Source organism: Scatophagus argus, chromosome 2 (genome assembly GCF_020382885.2).
Source record: "Scatophagus argus isolate fScaArg1 chromosome 2, fScaArg1.pri, whole genome shotgun sequence".
Lineage (NCBI taxonomy): Eukaryota > Metazoa > Chordata > Actinopteri > Scatophagidae > Scatophagus > Scatophagus argus.
The window spans coordinates 27,520,404-27,538,755 of NC_058494.1; the positions used below are offsets into that span (position 1 = coordinate 27,520,404).

At 50.2% G+C, this 18,352-nt stretch overlaps 2 protein-coding genes across 4 annotated transcripts; one reads left to right on the forward strand and one right to left on the reverse strand.

The window, feature by feature from the left end:
* Positions 1 to 423: 423 nt before the first annotated feature.
* On the reverse strand, positions 424 to 12,268 carry LOC124052058 (E3 ubiquitin-protein ligase pellino homolog 1-like). Of its 3 annotated transcripts, XM_046375961.1 has the most exons (8): positions 10,243 to 10,479; positions 6,747 to 6,812; positions 6,376 to 6,560; positions 3,246 to 3,375; positions 2,676 to 2,777; positions 2,165 to 2,362; positions 1,895 to 2,083; positions 424 to 1,441 (listed from the first exon to the last, which is right to left on the reverse strand). In XM_046375961.1, exons 3-8 carry the CDS (start codon positions 6,459 to 6,461, stop codon positions 863 to 865), a joined length of 1,284 nt encoding a protein of 427 aa, XP_046231917.1. In that variant the 5' UTR covers positions 6,462 to 6,560; positions 6,747 to 6,812; positions 10,243 to 10,479; the 3' UTR covers positions 424 to 862. The 3 variants fall into 3 exon arrangements, with proteins under 3 accessions (XP_046231917.1, XP_046231925.1, XP_046231907.1); XM_046375969.1 differs by lacking the exons at positions 6,747 to 6,812; positions 10,243 to 10,479 and adding an exon at positions 12,096 to 12,268; XM_046375951.1 differs by lacking the exon at positions 6,747 to 6,812.
* A 259-nt stretch (positions 12,269 to 12,527) lies between these two features.
* Positions 12,528 to 18,287, forward strand: LOC124052050 (equilibrative nucleoside transporter 2-like). The gene is made up of 13 exons (XM_046375937.1): positions 12,528 to 12,749; positions 14,495 to 14,559; positions 14,638 to 14,719; positions 14,885 to 15,036; positions 15,118 to 15,257; positions 15,472 to 15,606; positions 15,714 to 15,811; positions 16,252 to 16,327; positions 16,461 to 16,534; positions 16,639 to 16,747; positions 16,837 to 16,922; positions 17,005 to 17,201; positions 18,119 to 18,287. The coding sequence occupies exons 2-13, from the start codon at positions 14,522 to 14,524 to the stop codon at positions 18,228 to 18,230; spliced, it is 1,299 nt and encodes a 432-aa protein (XP_046231893.1). The 5' UTR covers positions 12,528 to 12,749; positions 14,495 to 14,521; the 3' UTR covers positions 18,231 to 18,287.
* The last annotated feature ends 65 nt before the right edge of the window (positions 18,288 to 18,352 follow it).

The window sequence follows — 18,352 nt, forward strand, 5'->3', positions numbered from 1 at the left end:
TTGAGAGCACTTTGCATTTGGTCGCTACTCGACCGTCTTCTCGTGCTTGTAGTATATTTTCACTTTGCTTAAAGGTCCAGCGTTTCAATGGCGGCGGCAGACTGCGGCCAAATGAACGCGTCATCCCGGCCTGCTTCACGGTGGTCCCTGCAGACATGAAAGTCCTGCTGCTGCAGGGACACAAGTGGTGCAGCAAGGCGGACTTGGCCACGAGACCCGCACCCCGACAGACACAGAAGACTACGTTTCAGGTGACTGCACACTAATGAAAACACGATTCTGAATACTATGTTCAAGTATTTAATTCACGCTCCTAAACCCGACACCCTGGACCTCCAAAACCTTCAGTCTGGGTGTGTGTGTGTGTGTGTGTGTGTGTTTCAAATCAGACAGCAGCTGAAGAAGTTTACTGAGAAACAGATGTTTGTTACGATACAAAGCTTGTATTAAGATCATAAAATACAGTAATTCTGTGTTACAGACGAAGGTCACTTGGTAACTGATTGGCTTTTCATGTTCCTGCAGAGAAAAGCCGTTACAGTAGAAACAGGATGACAGGGAGACGCCGAGACCGCAGTGATGACGTCCTGTAAGGCAGCGAGTCCGTCATCAGCTGCTGGAAAACCTTCCTGCTGGTTCACAAAATCACGTCACTGAGAGGTAAAGGAACAGCTTCAGGCAGGAAGAGGAGGGCGGCGCTGCCCGAATCACACCTGATATTCAGCAAAGGGCAGGAATCAACCCCACGAAGGCATCGATGTGGTCAAAATTAAGTTAAATTAAGTTATAAAAAATTAAGTTATGTAAAGGTAAAAGTCAAAGCGTATTGTTGTGTCTGCCTCTCCTGAGGTAGGAAGTCTTCCTAGTCCAACGGGCTTTGGAAGATGAGCCTGATGCAGCCGGACTCTCCGCTCAGCGGCTGGATGCAGAACGGGCAGGCGGCCTGGAAGGTGTGCGTGCCGTGCGGCAGCGGGATCTGACTCCAGTACGCCGTCGTCTTCTCCGAGCAGACGTGACCGCAGGGGACGAAGGCGTGGGTGGGGCGCTCCACGTCCACGTAGAAGGCCGCCTCGAAGCCCAGCCACAGCGGCACGTAGGGGCCCCGTGCCCGGCACATGGGGCACTCTCTCTCCTGACACTCCGCCTCCACCTCGGGGTCACGGCGGCTCCCCCAGCCGTGGTAGCCGTGCACGTGGCCGCAGCGCAGGTAGGCCCAGGGCTGCTTCTTGTCCACGACGTCTCTGCGGTGAAGGCTGGGGAAGGCCAGCGTGTTGAAGCCCACGGGACACTGCGGCCGCCCGGCGTTCAGCTCCTGCCGCAGAGCCTCCAGGTGTTTGACGGTGGGCGTGTGCGCCAGGCCCTCAGCCGTCCGCCACAGCAAGGTGGCGCCGCACAGGTCGATGAGCGATCCGTCCACCAGCTCGTTACACTCCGAATCCACCTGACGGAGCAGAAGATTACAGGTCAGTCACAACGACACGATGTGACGCCGCGGGCTGACGTTGAGATCACTTCCTGTCTTACTGCTGCTCCTGTAGCGTAGGTGGTTTTAACATTCATGTCATCAGAAAGCAATTGCCTTGTGAATTTAAAGTTAATAAAACAAGAAACACAAAACAGGAAATGACCGTCTAAACGTGGGCGGGTCCAGTTCGACAACACATCATCACCGCAGACTATTCGGCCGTGACATTTGACCTTTGCATGCACTAAATCACACGCAGCTCGAGTCACCATCAGAGCAGACGCTTCTTACTAATATGAAGCCTTTTCAAGGAAGGTAAAACGCAGACAAGGTGCAGCAGTCCAGATGAGGACCAGGACTCTGCAGGCAGGGACAGGAGGGACGTGAAGCAGCAGAGGACAGAGACAGTCGGACAGAGGAGTCACCCACCATCTCGCCCCTCTGCTGAGACGATCTGGTTTCCCGCAGCATGAAGACGCTGCCGCAGACCGAGATTTCCCTCCACACTCCGGGTTTAGACTCCTGGCTGAAGCCGTGGCACGGGTGCATCACCAGAACGCCGTTGGTGGTCAGTCCGTCCATCTGACCGTCTTGCATCCTCCACTTGGCCGCCTTCTCCTGCGAAGAGGTCAACAAGCCGTGCTTCATGCCGAGAAACATTTTGTCTGTTAATGATCGCCTCTAGTCAGTGCAGCCTACCCCGAGGAAGATGTTCTTGGACGAGTCGAAGCCCGCGGCGTAGATCCGCGCAGAGTAAGGCGGGTTCCTCTGGCAGATGATGCGGCAGGCGAAGCGGGAGATGGTGCTCTGAACCGTCTGACCGTCGGCGTGGCTCTGACCGCCGGGCACCGTGTCGGTCACCACAAAGTCGATGGGATTCTCTGTGGAACGGCCGATCTGCAAACAAGGGGAGTCTGTTCACGCTGACGCCTTTAAGTCAGGTGTCACCCGATGAAAAACTTCTACCAAACACCACAGACGACTGTGCAACGTGACTGGGCTAACTAAAGGAAAGAATAGAGTTATTATTTTGATTTAGTTAACTCGAAGACAAACTGAGCCTGAGTTATTATAAGATAAGATGAGATAATCCTTTATTAGTCCCGTAACTGGGAAATTCAGTCTGACTGACAGGAAGTGGTCCAAAATAAAACCAACCAAGAGGAGCATATCAGTGTGTGTGTGTGTGTGTGCACTGGATGCTACAGACCTGGAACATGTCTGTGCTGCTGTCGTGGGTGTACTCCACCACCACCGTCTGGGCCCGGGACAGAGTGTATGAAATACTGTGCTGCTCCTTGTTGCTTATCGCCTTTGGAAACACACGAGACACACACGGTTACTGAGAAAAGCTCCGTGATGGCAGCTTTCTGTTCCTGAGGGAACAGGAAGTGCGAGTCGATAAGGTTTTCCTCAGTCTCGTGGCAAAGTAAACACACAAGAGCCAAAGTCCCCTCACTGTCTGTTTTCTTTTGTGTTGCCCATTTAAAGGCTTCACTGTGGGGCGTTCAATACATCTCACTCATTGACTGACTGATCAATACTTCACATGCAGAGAAATAATCTCGACACCTGAGATTCCTTCAGTCTGAAACCTGGAGTTCTCTAACATGACATCAAGCCAAATGCGCTTTAACTGATTCTGGTCTTCTGTTGGGTCGTGTTTCTTCTTCACACGACCAAACCACTAAGCCGCATGGCCCGGCTGGTGACTGAGGGGGATCAGGGTTTCTGTGGTCCAGATGCTGGTGGCTTTTAGTTTCACCTGAACGTGTCTCACCTTGGCAGCCTGAGGCGTGCAGGACGAGTGCACGGTGCTGGGCTTCACGCCGTTGGCCTTGTTCCTGCGACACAGAGCGAAGCGGCTCTTCCGCCGCCCCTTGTCTCCGCCGGGCAGAGAGCCGTTACACCTGAAGGCACAACATGGTGGACGTGTTAAACTGCAGTGCAGCAGTCAGAGCAAACCATCAGTGTGTTTGTTGTTTCATCCTCTGCAGCATATTTCTCTAACAAGACAAACACACAGTTTGGTTCACGTAAACCTGCCATAATGACTCAGTGCTGGTGTGAACTTGAGTGTTGAGGTGGTGTGACGGTCTGGGGTCACATTCATTTCAGTTCTGGATACAATAATACGAAAGCAAACAAAAGGTCCGAATCCACAGCAGATGACCTCCCTGAACCTCAGTGTCCTCAGTGAAAGACCTTCAGTCAGGGAGTGGGCTGAGTTCTGGGTTCAGGCTCAGTTATTCTGCTGCCCAAACAATAACCAGCATCAACCGGCAGTGGGACGGAGTCACTGTTTTCTAAGACACAAGCAAGTCTCAAGTCATGGCTATGAAATCCTCAGTCAAGGGGACAGTTTACTAAATCTATATACAGTATATAGACAAAAGTATCCAGACATCCCTCTCTATGGGCCTGTTCCTCAGAGTTGGGGCTCAGCCCCTGACCTCCAGTGAAGGGAAATCTTAATGCTTCAGCACACCAAGACATTTTGGACAATGCTATGCTTCCAACTTTGTGGCAACAGTTTGTTGAAGGCCCTTTTCTATTCCAGCATGACTGTGCCCCAGTGCACAAAGCAAAGCTCCATAAAGACATGGTTGGATGAGTTTGGTGTGGAAGAACTTGACTGGCCCACACAGAGCCCTGACCTCAACCCCATCCAACACCTTTGGGATGAACTGGAACGGAGATTGTGAGCCAGGCCTTTTGGTCCAACATCAGTGTGTGACCTCACAAATGCTCTACTGCATGAATGGGCACAAATTCCCACAGAAACACTCCAACATGTTGTGGAAAGCCTTCACAGAAGAGTGGAAGCTGTTAGAGCTGCAAAGCTGTCTGTGTGTTTACAATGAGACGTCATTAGTCCCTGTTGGGGTGTTGGGCAGCTGTCCCAATACTTTTGTCCATACAATGTATGGTTGATAAGTTAAAAGACATGAACTATAAGTCACAATCAACAGGAAGCTGTGATAATGTGGTTTCAGCCACCAGGAAACTAAACTTAAGCTGAACTGCATTCAAAACGTCAGGGACTGACAGGAAGTTGTTCTCGTCCTGAGCTGCATCTGAAAATCAGCTAAGTGTTGTCAGACCTGTAATGAAAAGCCCGTTCAGCCGGCGGTTATCTTTGGAGCCAGACTGCCGCCAGCCGCAGGTCACGTAAACACTGGAGTTCAGTTAGTGATGGAGCCATTCTTTGAGTGGATAATGCAAACTTCCTGTGGCTCAGATAAAGTGACGTCCACCTCCTTTTCTTACGCGAGCTGGGACCACCCGAGTCCGCCTTCACAAACCGCATCGCTCTTTCCAATGAAAGCTCACAGCTTGCAGCCGGACCGTTTGATTCCACGTGTGGACGTATGATACGACAGCAAACAAAAGGTCTGAAGCCACAGCAGACGACCTCCCTGAACCAGACAGGAAGTTGGCTGCGTTCTTCGCTCTGCTGGACTCTCGCAGCACATTTCATTATAAAAACCAACACACTCAATTTCATACTGCAAATAAAAATCCAACAAGCGAGCTCAAACCAAAGGCCCCAGTTATTTATCTGGAGACACACGAGGGCGAAGCTGCCGTCGACTGGTCGATCAAAGGAACACTCGTCTTTTTTGTTTTTTGATAATTGATGAGTCGTTTAGGTCACTTTTGAACAATGTCAAACATCTGCTGCTTCCAGCTTCTTAAATGTGAGGATTTGCTGCTTTTCTTTGTCACTTATGACAGTAAATGAAGAGTCTTTGGGTTTTGGACTGTTGGTTGAACAAATAAAACATTTTTCAGAGTAACACCAACAACTTGTCTGCAATATTTTTAAAACTTTAAAACAAAGAAAACTCTGAACCTCTGTTTTTGTCCAGACTCCCTGTCGTGACGCCAACACACAAAACAGGAAGCAGCAGGTTGTTTTTAGCTGCTGCTGTTGCTAAATAACCATTTTCCTCCATTTCTTTCCCAGGCTCCACATTCTGCCTTCTTGTTTTGGATAAACTTCTTCCATATGTCACAAAACCAGAAATTTCATGTAACCTGGTCCTGCATGGGCGGCCCAGCCTCTGAGGCATCATGGGATCACCACCACCAACAACAACAACAACAGCTGCCGCTCCTCCTCTTCAGAACAAACACACCTGCTAATCAAACCCGGTGAGAAGACTCGGCTCATCCTTCACCTGGTGACAACACGCAGCCCGAGTAAAACGACCAAGATCTGAATCAGTGAGAACGCGGTCTGACGGAAACGTCTTAATGTCCTGACCTACTAAATCCAAATCTGTGCAGCTTCTGGAGTTATCACCAACATTTCACTGCCTTCTGTGTCTGACTTACCGAAAGGTAAAAAAACAAACAAGAGCAGCTAAAAGAAAAACTGCAGTTCGGGTGATCTGGAGTCGGTCTTGACTGGCGCTGTGCGTGAGGCGAGTGGGACTTGAACGCTGCTTGAGGTTGGCAGTCGCCAGCAGTCATCCCTTTGCTGCTTTATTTAGCGTCAGTGCTGTGCTGTAACGATGCATTCAGGAGCACAGGAACAACCAAAACCACACTGTTCCTTGTCCATGTTTGGCTGCTGTGTGTCTTCTGGGTTTGGCACTGGGACAACGTACCTCATGAAGGCTCTGCTTTGTTGTCTCCAGCTGATTCTGCAATACCGGATGTCCCCGTCTCTAAACTATGAAAACAAGGCTTCCGGCCAAACAAATTTAGCAAACTAAGTTTACTCTGCGGTGGATTACAATCTAAAGCAAGTCAGTGCAAGTCGGCTGGCATACCGCACTGAAACAGCTCGGTCTGACTGCTGCCTGAACAGCAGGAACCTGATCGAACACCACATCCAGTCAGCAGTCACGTTAAGCACGTGAATGAGCGGTTCAGGTCTGAAACGTGTTGTGTCGTCTTACCCCAGAACGATGAGCTCTCCATATTTGACCGGCCCTTTGGTGGAGGCGGGGGAGGTGGAGATGTTGTCCTGGCCGAGCGAAAACATCTGCGCAGCCTTCGACGGGCACGGGGAGGGGGAGACGGGTGAGGACGTTCCCGCTGTCACCCCTCAGAGTGTCTCCATCACTACAGGTACACACGTCACCTGCAGAGCCAATCAGAACAAGGTGTTTTTGTCTGATGTTTAAGATAAAGGACACACACTGGGAGAAAACGTCACTTTGGACATTTAAACATTCAGAAACCTCCTTCAGACATTCAACCAAACACACACACACACACGCTTCAACACAACGGCATTCATGACCACAAAGCGCCCACACTGCCTCACAATGTCTGCATTCACAGCAGGAGGCCGAGCAGCACACTGGAGCTCCTGTAGTCGTCCTTTGTCCCGCTAAAAAGACAAAACACAAGCAGAGCATTCAGAAGGCCGAAGAGGACGCGACGTCATCACCGGCCTGGAGGTCGCACGTGGTGGGTTTAGGTGTCACGTTTAGTACAAAAGATTCATTACGTTTAAACCGACGAATCGACACGCCCTCGCTCGTTACAGCTTTGTCGGTAACCCGCACGGAAGACGAGTCTCAACTTCCACGCACTGATGTCAAAACTCTGGAGACAAAAATTTATTTGGGGTTTTATGTTCTGCAGGTAGGACGGCTCCAGTGTGGGAGGACGTATCCAGACCCTTTACTGAAGTACTAATACCACACTGTGAAAATACTCTGCTATTTTCCACCCTCTTCTTCAGCCCTCTTAGAGCTGAACACATGAACCAGCCTCCACTGCTTCACTGGCTCAGCCAATCAAAAGCATCAGAGCGCCAGCATGAAAAATCTAAATCCACAGCCAGTAGGAGTAAAACACACTTTTACATGAATTTATCATTTGATGTGTTAAAAAAACACTTAGCTATAAGTGTGACTCAGGCTTCCTCTTAACTGAACTTTAAGATAAAAATCACAAGAGCCAAACGACAGGAAACAAAAACAACATCAAGAGTCACTGGTGTCAAAGCAACAAATGCAACACGTAAAGTAAGAGCGGGGTCAGTAACGCGTTACGTGGGCGCCACGTGATGGTGATGATGATAATCAATATCCTGTGTTGACATGTGAGCCAGCGCCGACAGCAGAAAGGCCCGAGATGCTGCCTGGAAACAGGACCCTGGGAATCACCAGAGACCTTATCAAAGACTGATCTGAGAGCAGCCCGCGGCCACGGCAGCCGAGTGCCGCGATGTGACGCGGACCCACGCTGGCTGCCTCTGGAGAAGCGGCTTGTGATCAGAGGGTCATCGGTTCGATTCCCCCACCGAACAGGGTGTGGTGGAGTGATTAATGTGAAAAGTGCACCCCTCCTTCATTAGCCAGCTGATGTGCCCTTGAGCAAGGCACTTAACCCCCCAATATGCTCCCCGGGCGCTTGATGCTGCCCACTGCTCCTGTGTGTGTTTCACTGTGTGTAATTTGCCGGGTGTTGCATGTGTGTGCTCAACTAAGGATGGGATAAATGCTGTAGTAAAATTCAGTATGTGTGTATGTAAAAATATATATACTGCCAATAAAGCTGATTCTTAATTCAGCGGCTGCCAGCCTCGGCCCTCCGTCCCGGCTCGGAGCTCGTTTCAGGAGCCATGAATACGTCCAGTGAACCGCAGGGGGACAGTGTCCCATTCACCGCCTGTAACTGGACGCCACATAAAGAGGACGACTTCTGAAGTGACTTCACTCCTCCACAACAAAGCAGCCTTTTGTGCGTCTCTTTCCTCTCGTGACGGAGACGCGGCGTCCCCTCGAGTGTGACATCGAGGCGGATCACACGCCGCGGCCCAAAGCTGACTTCATCCCTCACTTGTGACTCAGATGTCACGGCGTCTAACCGGCCTGAACGACACAAAGCAGCGCGGCGTCACGGCTCGTCACGCAGAACACGGAGGAAAGAGAAGGACGTGAAATGACAGCTCAGGCTCATCAGAAACTTAAACATGGACATGACGACGACTCAGTGGGTCCCACTGAGGGACTCCAGGCCTGACTCGCAGTCCTTAGACCTGCCAAACAGATCAGGGCTACACCAGCTGGGTGTGTTTCCACATGAGCCCTGAGGAGGAAATACCCCCATGACCCACACACACACACACACACACACAACCCAGTTCACCATGGCAACAGACAAAGATAAAGGCTGTGGCTGCAAAGTGTCAGTGAGCAGCCTGTCAAACACATCAAACTGCCTCCATTAACAGGCCAAGTGCGTGCGTGCGTGTGCGCGCGTGTGCGCGTGTGCGTGCGTGTGCGTTCCGTGGTTTGGAGGTCACAGTGACAAAGCCACGGCAGGCATCGGTCTGGTCCCACTGCTGCACCGAGATTATTTCAAACAGGACACGTTTAACCAGATCAACAAAGCCGGGATACTCATCAATCTGTGACTTCAATCACCAGAGACGTAAAGCAGACGTAACGATCAACATCATAACTAAATCACTTTAATCCAGTTTTAGGAATTTCATTTCTTGCCACGTGTTGTTAAGGATTACGTCAGCTGACACGAGAGCCAACGGACGGCTGCAGGACAGAGTTAAACACGTTAAAACGAAAAGCCATCGAAAGACTTTCACGACCGACGTGCCACACTGAAACACGGCTCGCGGCTTCTCACGTCAGGTGCGATACACTTTGAACCAAAATCCCGCTGCACGTCACGTCTGGTTCCCGTGAACGTGCTTCCGTTCGTGTTCCTACTTTACGTTTTGATCGTCCCGTGCTGTCAAAAGTGTTTGCACGGTTTAACCCGTGAACACTTTTATGACCCTCCAAACCGTTAAGCTGTCCCTGGCAGTTTCCCTCAGGACGAATAAAACCGTCTTATCTACCGTGACTGATGCTCCAACGAGGCAGGCGGGCCGCTCTGCTGCTGCTGCTCCCACAGCCTCTCTCTCACTTTGTACAGGTGACCAGGTGTGTACAGGTGACCGCTGTGGGGGATCCTGTGTCCCTGCAGCAGGTCTGCCACGACGGGCCGCTTCAGCTGGGACCCTGCCGGCTGCAGGTCTGCTTCAACCCACCCACACTGAACTCTGTGTGTGCGTGTGCACGTGTGTGTGTGTGGGTGTGCGCGTGCGTGTGTGCTTGACGTGACTATAAGCGTTTAATATGAGTGGACAGCTGGACAAAAAAGGGTCAACTTTCAAGTTCCAATGGGGAACAAAAGCAGCGTCTGCGGGGACAGATGCTCTGGTGGGATGCTGCATGCTAATCACTTTCTGTGGCCCGGAACAAAAGAGGCCAGCTGGGCTGCTCAGAGCCGGACAGACCGGCCTGGCAACCGCAGCCACGGCTGGACCCCCTGCCTGGGACAGCACACGACGTGTACACACTGTGGTAACTGTACACGGAGTAATACTCATGACGAGCCTGTGAAAACACAAACTAAAACCCTGAAGTGTTTTCTAATCACTTAAGCAAACATTAAAGCATCAACTCGCAGCATTTTAACCACTAAACGTCCCAGTGAGCGGAACATCAACGCGACGTTTGACATAACATTCAGTGTTAAAGTCAAACGTGTGTAACATGAGAGCTCATAACAGCGAAGGATGTTGACGTTAGATTTAAACAAACGGCTTTATACTGAGCGGTTAGCCGGTTAGCGTCACCGCCGCTTCACGAACTGTGGAGGCTAAAAGTTAACTTCAGCAGGCAGCTAATTCGTTAGCTAACCGGCTCGTTGTTCGGCGTTAACGCAGACCGCACGGTGACACCTCCTGAAGCGGGTGACGTCCGTGACAACGAACTGAACTTAGCTTTAAACCACAAACTTACCAAAGTTACGCCGACGCTTTAAAACATTTTCACGTCCCGGGTGGTTCCGCTCCGGTTTCCGGACGGGTAAAAGTGTTAGTGTGCTGTCCGGCAGCGGAAGCTTAGCACGTTTTCATCGGCACAGGACTCGTTAGACTGGGTCAAAACTCGACCAGGTTCAGGTTCTACTGCGTCTCTGCTGCCCCGATCCTAACTGAGGTGCATCCAGAGCGCGTCCACAGTGTAAACGGTACCTTCTTCCGGTACGCATTTCAAAATAAAGGTAGTTGTGTGTCCCAGTTGTCTTGACCGAGATTTCTTTTTTAAAGAAGAAGAAGAATCACTTTATTGACAGTATATATATTTTTACATACACACACTGAATTCGTCTTCTGCATTTGACCCATCCTTAGCTGAACACACACATGCAACACTCGGCAAATTACACACAGTGAAACACACACAGGAGCAGTGGGCAGCATCAAGCGCCCGGGGAGCATATTGGGGGGTTAAGTGCCTTGCTCAAGGGCACATCAGCTGGCTAATGGAGGAGGGGGGGGGCATTTTTGATGAGGCAGACTCGGGAAATTATTCAGCTGTTGTTGGTAGGAACATTTTATAATGTATTAACTTGTATTCCAAGTTAATGGTACTGATATAAAATGTAGCACATTTTAATATCGCTGATATGACCTCTGACCACAGGTGCCCCTGTTGTGGGTGAAAAAGCCCTCTGGGGTGGCGTACGGCAGATAAAACAAGCCCTGTAGACTGTGGAGACTGCACTGCATCTGTGAAAAGGCTTTAAAACTGTTTCACCAAAAGGCCAGCTGGTGCCCGATTTAATTTTTTGCCCCCTCAAACAGCATGAGTCCATCACTGTCACCGAGAACGACTGCTGCTTAACCAAAAAACATTCACACAGAAGAATAATCCTGAGAATCATCTCATCAGAATCAGTGAGACCTGCGAGTTCTGTATAGTTTTACAGTTTGAGAATGGTGTATGGCCTGTATTTGATTTAATGGCATGACGCAAACCAGACAGTTCTGTCCGTATTATTTTTAGCTGTCAAGAGACACTGGTGCCAAAATTGCACCATAAACCGGGGTTTTATTGTGACACTTCAAAACCAGAACTTCCTCTGCTTCAGGGGTTCTCTCTCCGCCTCTCTCTCTCTCTCTCTCTCTCTCTCTCACACACACACACACACCCACTCACACACACACACACAGTCATGTTTCCATCACTTTCGGGTACATTACGCACACTTGCATTCATTTCCTGGAGGTTTAACCATAACAACAAACATAACGAGCCCAATTGTAACCTCAACATAACCTTAAAGCAACTCTTCGTCCCAATGTTCAATGGTTTACTTTGTGTAAGGTAAAGTAAGGCGGGTCCGCACCATGTGACCGCACACACACACACACACACACACACACACACACACACACACACTGTTTGGTGTACAGGTGCTGCTGTGTGCGGACATAATGCAGCTAACAGGTAAATTTCCACGAAGCTGCTCGTTGGTTCTCATGATGTTTTTAATGCTTTAATATCCTACCTGTCAGCAGGTGTTTCTTTAAGTGGAGCAAATGATTGGTGAACAAAGTCATCACGACAGAAGCGGCGCTGCCATCAGTCCGTTTATTGTTTATTTACCTCATGCTTTATGGCCGCAGAGGCTGTCAGGTTCTGGATTATTGATTATTGATTATTAGAAGTGACCCTGTGTTTTTCTGCTGGGTAAGCTGAGGGACACGCGGGTGCTGGCTTTGTCACATATTACACAATAATAATCAGAATTAAGAGCACAGAGTGTGAACATGAAGGGCAGGACTGACTGGTTACAGCAAAAAACTAACCTGGAATCCTGGCGGATGAGTCACTTCCGTTTCCGTGATGCCGGTGTGTCATCGTGCTGGTTTAATTGTCTACTGGGATCATTTTACAAACATCTCTAACAGTCTTTTTAATAAATGTACGTTTCTTTTCTTTTCTCCAGTCTGTTTTCCAAGCTTAAACGTGCTGTGTTTATGGGCAGCAGGTGTGCGATCATCCGGTGTTTAAGGTGTGAAGTCACCGCAAACCAAATGATCGAAGCCCCAAAGAGACGACAATAAGACAGCAAGAACAGAAAAAGGCCAAAACGTTGAGAATATCTTTCAGTTTGTGCTCCTAAACACACCCAAGTCAACGACAAAGAGCCCGAAGCCAACACACTAAACACACTAAACAGGAACCTCAACTTATGTCCACAGGACTTCATTTGTAAGGACGTCTTCCACCTCGGGGACAGTCAAGACTCGGTCACCGTAAGGACACAGGGGGCTCAAACGGTCCGGGGTCCAAACAGGACGGGGTTCAAACCGCGACTTGTTATGGCAGGCAAACACGTGTTGGCAGCGAGCCCAAAACAAGAACCCCAACGGGAAATGACGTCAGATACTGATTCAGATCCCGCCTTCAGTCAATCAGGACCAGCAGACGGACCGGCCGCGACCCGCTTCGACCCTCAGGTGAGCTCCGTCCGCCTCCTCTGTGTCACCCTCACCTGAATGTCATGGTTTTATCCCGGTGTTCTGGGTGGTTTGTCGCGAGTCTCAGCGCACGTGTTTAACGTCGAGTGACGAGAAGGCGCGTTTTTCAAAGCGTTCGGGTGAATGAAACGTCATTTACCGCGCGGACGGTCACGGTACTCTGATCACTTTAATGTCCCATCGGTGTTGTTATTACTATGGAAGGTTTTATTGTTCATTTTTATCACTACCGAAAACGTAAAAGTTCACTTTGATGTTAGTAATGGTTCATCGGCTGAGATACTCCGTGTACTACTACCGGGTGTGAAGTACAGTGAATACTGCATCATATCTCATAAGTTTAGCTGTATGTGAAAGCAGACTTTAAGTATGCAGTATTTGTGTGTGTGGTGTAGCAGAAGAAAATGGAAATAACAAGTAAAAGAAAGTGCGAGTAATCTCAGACTTTCCTCCACTTCGCACAGTTTCCATTAAAACATTACAGATGTTTCCAGATGTTGGAGTCCTGTCAGTCTCAGTCTCACAGCTGGAGGACAGCAGGGACTCGCGTATGGGACTAAAACCGAACTTTTTGACCCACAACGAGTTTTCCCCCGCCTAATTAAATGAAAGGGATGCGGAAAACACGTCTGATGTCCCGCCATGTGCATATGACGCAATCAGGATGAGTCATAACGTGTACAAAACTACTGTGTGAACCCTGCAGGACCGGAATGTGAGACCAAGAGAGCCGGGACGCGTTGAGTTAATGTTGATTTTGTTCGTTCATCCTGTCATAATTAACTATGGATTGAGCAGTAGTGGAGAGAAGAGGCTTCAGAGGCTTTACTTCAGTAAAAATACCAGTCCCACGCTGAAAACATGTCGAGTAACAAAGTATTACTTCAGTGAAAGTATGTTGTATGCGCATTATACCAGCAAAATGCACTTAAAGTAAAAGTAATCGTTCCCTGTCTCTGTCTAACTGCTGTATCTGAGGCTTTTCACTGAATATTACTGCTGCATTATTGTGTACGTTGAATAAAACGGAAATACTCAGGCGCAAGTACATTTTTAAAAAGTCGTAACGTCTTGTACCCTAAACATTTGACTGTATGTAAAGATAAATCGATCGCAAACATCTGGACGCCCCCTGGTGGCTGGCTGCGGTACAGCTCATAAGCTCCATGTTAGCAGATGGGACATGACACGTGAAAACTCAACATACACGTCAATTAATTTTTTTTCTCAAAGATGGTTTCTGACATTTTAGGAAGTTCTTATCACACTGATGCTTTTTCAGGTGTTCATTTCTCCGATAAGTTTGGTTTTAGTTAGTTATTTGATGCTATAAAAAGGGACTGCAAGTTCGTGATTGACAGCTGAGCGCTGCTCCTGATTGGCTCACATGGGTGTGTGGGCGGGAACTCGATACCACACCTCCCAGGCACTGCTGCACACGCTCTGGCTCCAAATGATGTCACCAGAACAAGATGGCAGCGCTCGTATCAGGGATATTTTGGCTTCTCTCTTCACGGCAGGAGGAAGCGCAGAACCGTCGGCTGTTTTTTCCATGTCAGCACACGACTCCATTCAGACTTGGGCTCAAGTCAAAGTACAAAAATGTTCCTCCGTCTGACAAACTCCATTTTCCACTTCATTTTGAAGTCAGGAGCAGCTGAGGGCGATGTGGTCTCCTAATACACAGAACCTGTACTGTAAACGCATCGTTTGTGTTTTTACAGGCCTCTGGACTCAGCTGAACAAACAGGATGTGGAACGAGAAGAAACAGAGTCCGCCTGCCGACCGGTGAGTTTGCACTTTACTCGTTTACTCGCAGTTTTCAGATAAAACAGTGCCGAGTCAGACGGTGTTTTGTCTCCACAGCGGCCAGGCTGTAGCTCTCATCATCTTTGTGCTCGGCCTGGGAACTCTGCTGCCCTGGAACTTCTTCATGACGGCGTCTCAGGTTTCATGTTTCTTCTTCTTCTTCTTCTTCATGAGAACAAAAAGAAATGCTGAAAATGTCTCGAAGTGAACGCCACCCGACACCCATGATTTCATTTGAATGAATGTAAGCAACATTAAAATGAAGGCGTTAAAGCTTCTGCTTCCTTCTCCCCTCTTTGTTTAGTATTTCAACAAGCGCCTCACCCTTTCCAACGTCTCCTCTAACGGCACGTCAGGAGGTGCGACTCGAGACTACAACTATGACAGCTGGATGGCCCTGCTCTCCCAGCTGCCCCTGCTGCTGTTCACCCTGCTCAACTCCTTCCTGTATCAGTGGTGAGCTAACGAGACACGAGGACGGATGAACGTCCAGTGGTGGGCGTCGATGATGATGATGATGATGATTTGTCTCTGCAGGGTGAGGGAGCGTCTCCGCGTGGCCTTCAGCCTGGTCGTCATCTTCATCCTCTTCTCCCTCACGGCCGCTCTGGTCCGGGTCCCCATGCAGCCGGACACCTTCTTCTCCGTCACCATGGCGACCATCTGGTTCATCAACAGTGAGTTCGCTCTGTCATCTCTCCTCGGTTAGCCGACTCAGCTCGTTCGCTGTGGGTGAACTGTCCCTTTAAGGTGACGGTCAGCAGCAGGCACATAGCGGTCATGGTTACGATTGATGAATGTAAGTGTATGTGACATGTGGAAACGTGTGTGTGTGTGTGTGTGCGTGTGCGTGTGTGTGTGTGTGTGCGTGCGTGTTGTGCGTGCGTGCAGCGTTCAGCGCGGTGCTGCAGGGCAGTCTGTTCGGTGTGGTCGGGCTCCTCCCTCCTCGGTACAGCACTCTGTTCATGAGCGGTCAGGGTCTGGCCGGGATCTTCGCCGCGCTCGCGATGCTCTTCTCCATCCTCAGTAAGTGAAGACCGCCTGAAGTGTGTGTGAGCAGAGACACAAACCTCGTGTGGCCTCACGCTTGATTTGAGTTTCTAATGACGTGAATTTTGCCCTCTGCTGGGCAGGTAATGCGGAGGAAAGCTCGGCCGCGCTGGGATACTTCATCACCCCGTGTGTGGCCACTCTGGGGACGCTGCTGTGTTACCTGCTGCTGCCACACCTGGTGAGACACACGTGAAAGCACGACCGCAGAGGCCACAAAGGAGCATCACGAACGCCTCAGATGCTTTCTTTGTTATTTAGCAGTTTGGATAAATTGTACTTATGGGCAAATCAGCTGCAGAAGCCCTGAAGTGATGATGGATCACTGATATTTCTGTTGTGGTTCAGAGGCCCTGTGGGACCAGGTGATGTGGTTCAGAGGCTCTGTGGGACCAGGTGATGTGGTTCAGAGGCTCTGTGGGACCAGGTGATGTCGTGGTTCACAGACTCTGTGGGACCAGGTGATGTCGTGGTTCACAGACTCTGTGGGACCAGGTGATGTGGTTCACAGACTCTGTGGGACCAGGTGATGTCGTGGTTCACAGACTCTGTGGGACCAGGTGATGTCGTGGTTCACAGACCAGGTGATGGTCCACTGACAGTGTTGTCTCTCCTCTGCAGAAATTTGCTCGTTTTTACCTGAACAGAAGTCCCCCTGACAGCGTGGAGGTGTCGGAGAAACTCGTCAGCAGTGCAGGTCAGTTCTCAAAAGGTCTCACTCATGGGTTCGGGACCGGACCAGGACTGGACCAGCTCTAGATTCACACCTGCTGAATCAGGTGGCACCACTAAACCTCAACAAACTCATTTGTATTTCTTTCCTGTCAAAGACAAAAAAGACTTGAACAGCGCCGACCAAGAGGAGAACCAGGAGCGGTCCTCCGTGCTGGTCGTCTTCAGAAAGGTGAGCGACGTTTCGCCTGCTGGCGGCCATTTTGTTTTGTGTTTTCAAAAATCTGCTGCTCACCTCCGCACACACTGACCACACGAGTGTGCATGACCCTGCAGATCTGGCTGATGGCTGCGTGCGTGACGTGCGTGTTCGCCGTCACGCTGTCGGTGTTTCCTGTGATCACCGTGCGGGTGCGGACCGTCTACAAGGGCGCCGCCGCCTGGGGTGAGACGTCACGTCGGAGTCGAGGTGCACATCAGTGTCACCGGTTGGTTGAGTTCTCGGCGCTCACTTCTGCTCTCCGACTCTTACAGAAAAAGTGTTCACCTGCGTTTGCTGCTTCATCGTCTTCAACGCCATGGACTTGGTCGGCCGCAGCGCCCCGTCCCTCGTCCAGTGGGTGAGTCCGCCGCCTGCTCTCAGGGCTTCCTCTGTCCTCTCTCGGTCTCAGCGCCTGAACGACTCTGCTGATGTTTGTGCAGCCGTCCAAGGACAGCGTCCTGTTTCCCATCGCCGTGTTGTCCCGCCTGGTCTTCATCCCGCTGCTCATGATGTGTAACGTGGAGAACTCCAGACTCACCGTCCTGTTCAGTCACGACTTGGCCTTCGTCACCATCATGGCCCTGTTCTCCTTCTCCAACGGATACCTGGCGAGCCTCTGCATGGCCTACGCCCCACAGTGAGTCTTTTCTTTCTGTTTTCTGATCGACCAAATCCCCCGCAGCTCCTGAATGGACTCCGGCGAGCCTCGCGGCCTCTCAGACGGACTCGATCTGAGCCGAGGCTGACACACACTCGTGAAGTGTGTGGAGTGTGGATGTGGCTGATGAGGTCATGCGGTTTGTTCCGTCGTCATGACAACACGTTACTGCTCTTAGCGACCACAGCTTGGGTTTCAGATGAACATGATGTCTGCGACGCTGCTGACTGTGGTTCAGGTGGCTTCACTTCGTCAGTCAGACTGCTTCCTGGCGCGTGCACACATCAGAAAGTCAAACGGCGACTGACGCACTGCAGCGCCGACAGGTTTGGCTGAGAGGTGATCTTTGGGAATTTGACTGAAGTTTGAAATTGATCCTGAAAATAGTGAAACTGATGAGGGCTTCAGTCTGGTCATCAGGCCATAAATAACCACCGCAGAGAGTTTGGTGGGGACGCCTGTCCTGTGGCGCCACCTGCAGGACAAACTCTGTAAAGATTACAAACTGTTTGGGTCATTTTTCATCCATCCAGCAGTTTAATTAGATTCATCAGAGACGAGATGGTTTCAGTCCTGACTGGAGGTTTTTCACAGCTGTGTTTCGGTTTACAACAAGTAAAAGTGCAGACACGTCAGGCTTCATAAGAGAAACACAGAAGACGGAAACAAACCGTCCAGCATCTTAAACCCACTCAGAGTACTGCAGTGAAATGTCCCCTGGGACTGCTGTCCTGTCCCGTCAGAGTTCACTGACTGGTCCAAACAACAGCACAAACCTCATTAAAAATCAGATGAAATGAATCAAAGGAAACGACCTGAACTCACATCACTGTCTGTCTGTCCACCTGTCTGCCTGCCCTCCCGTCTGCCTGTCTGTCCACCTGTCTGTCTGTCAGGCTGGTGAAGTGTCGGGACTGCGAGACAGCTGGTTCTCTCATGACCTTCTTCCTGGTTCTGGGTCTGGCACTGGGAGCTTCATTCTCCTTCCTGCTGGGGAAACTGGTTTAGACGACGGGGACGAGTGGACGGCGTGAGACTCTGCGTCAAACGAGGTGAAGAAGAAGAAGAGAGAAAGAATGAACGTGAATACGAGGACTCGCGTTTCAGAAGCTGGAAACAGCAAACGACAT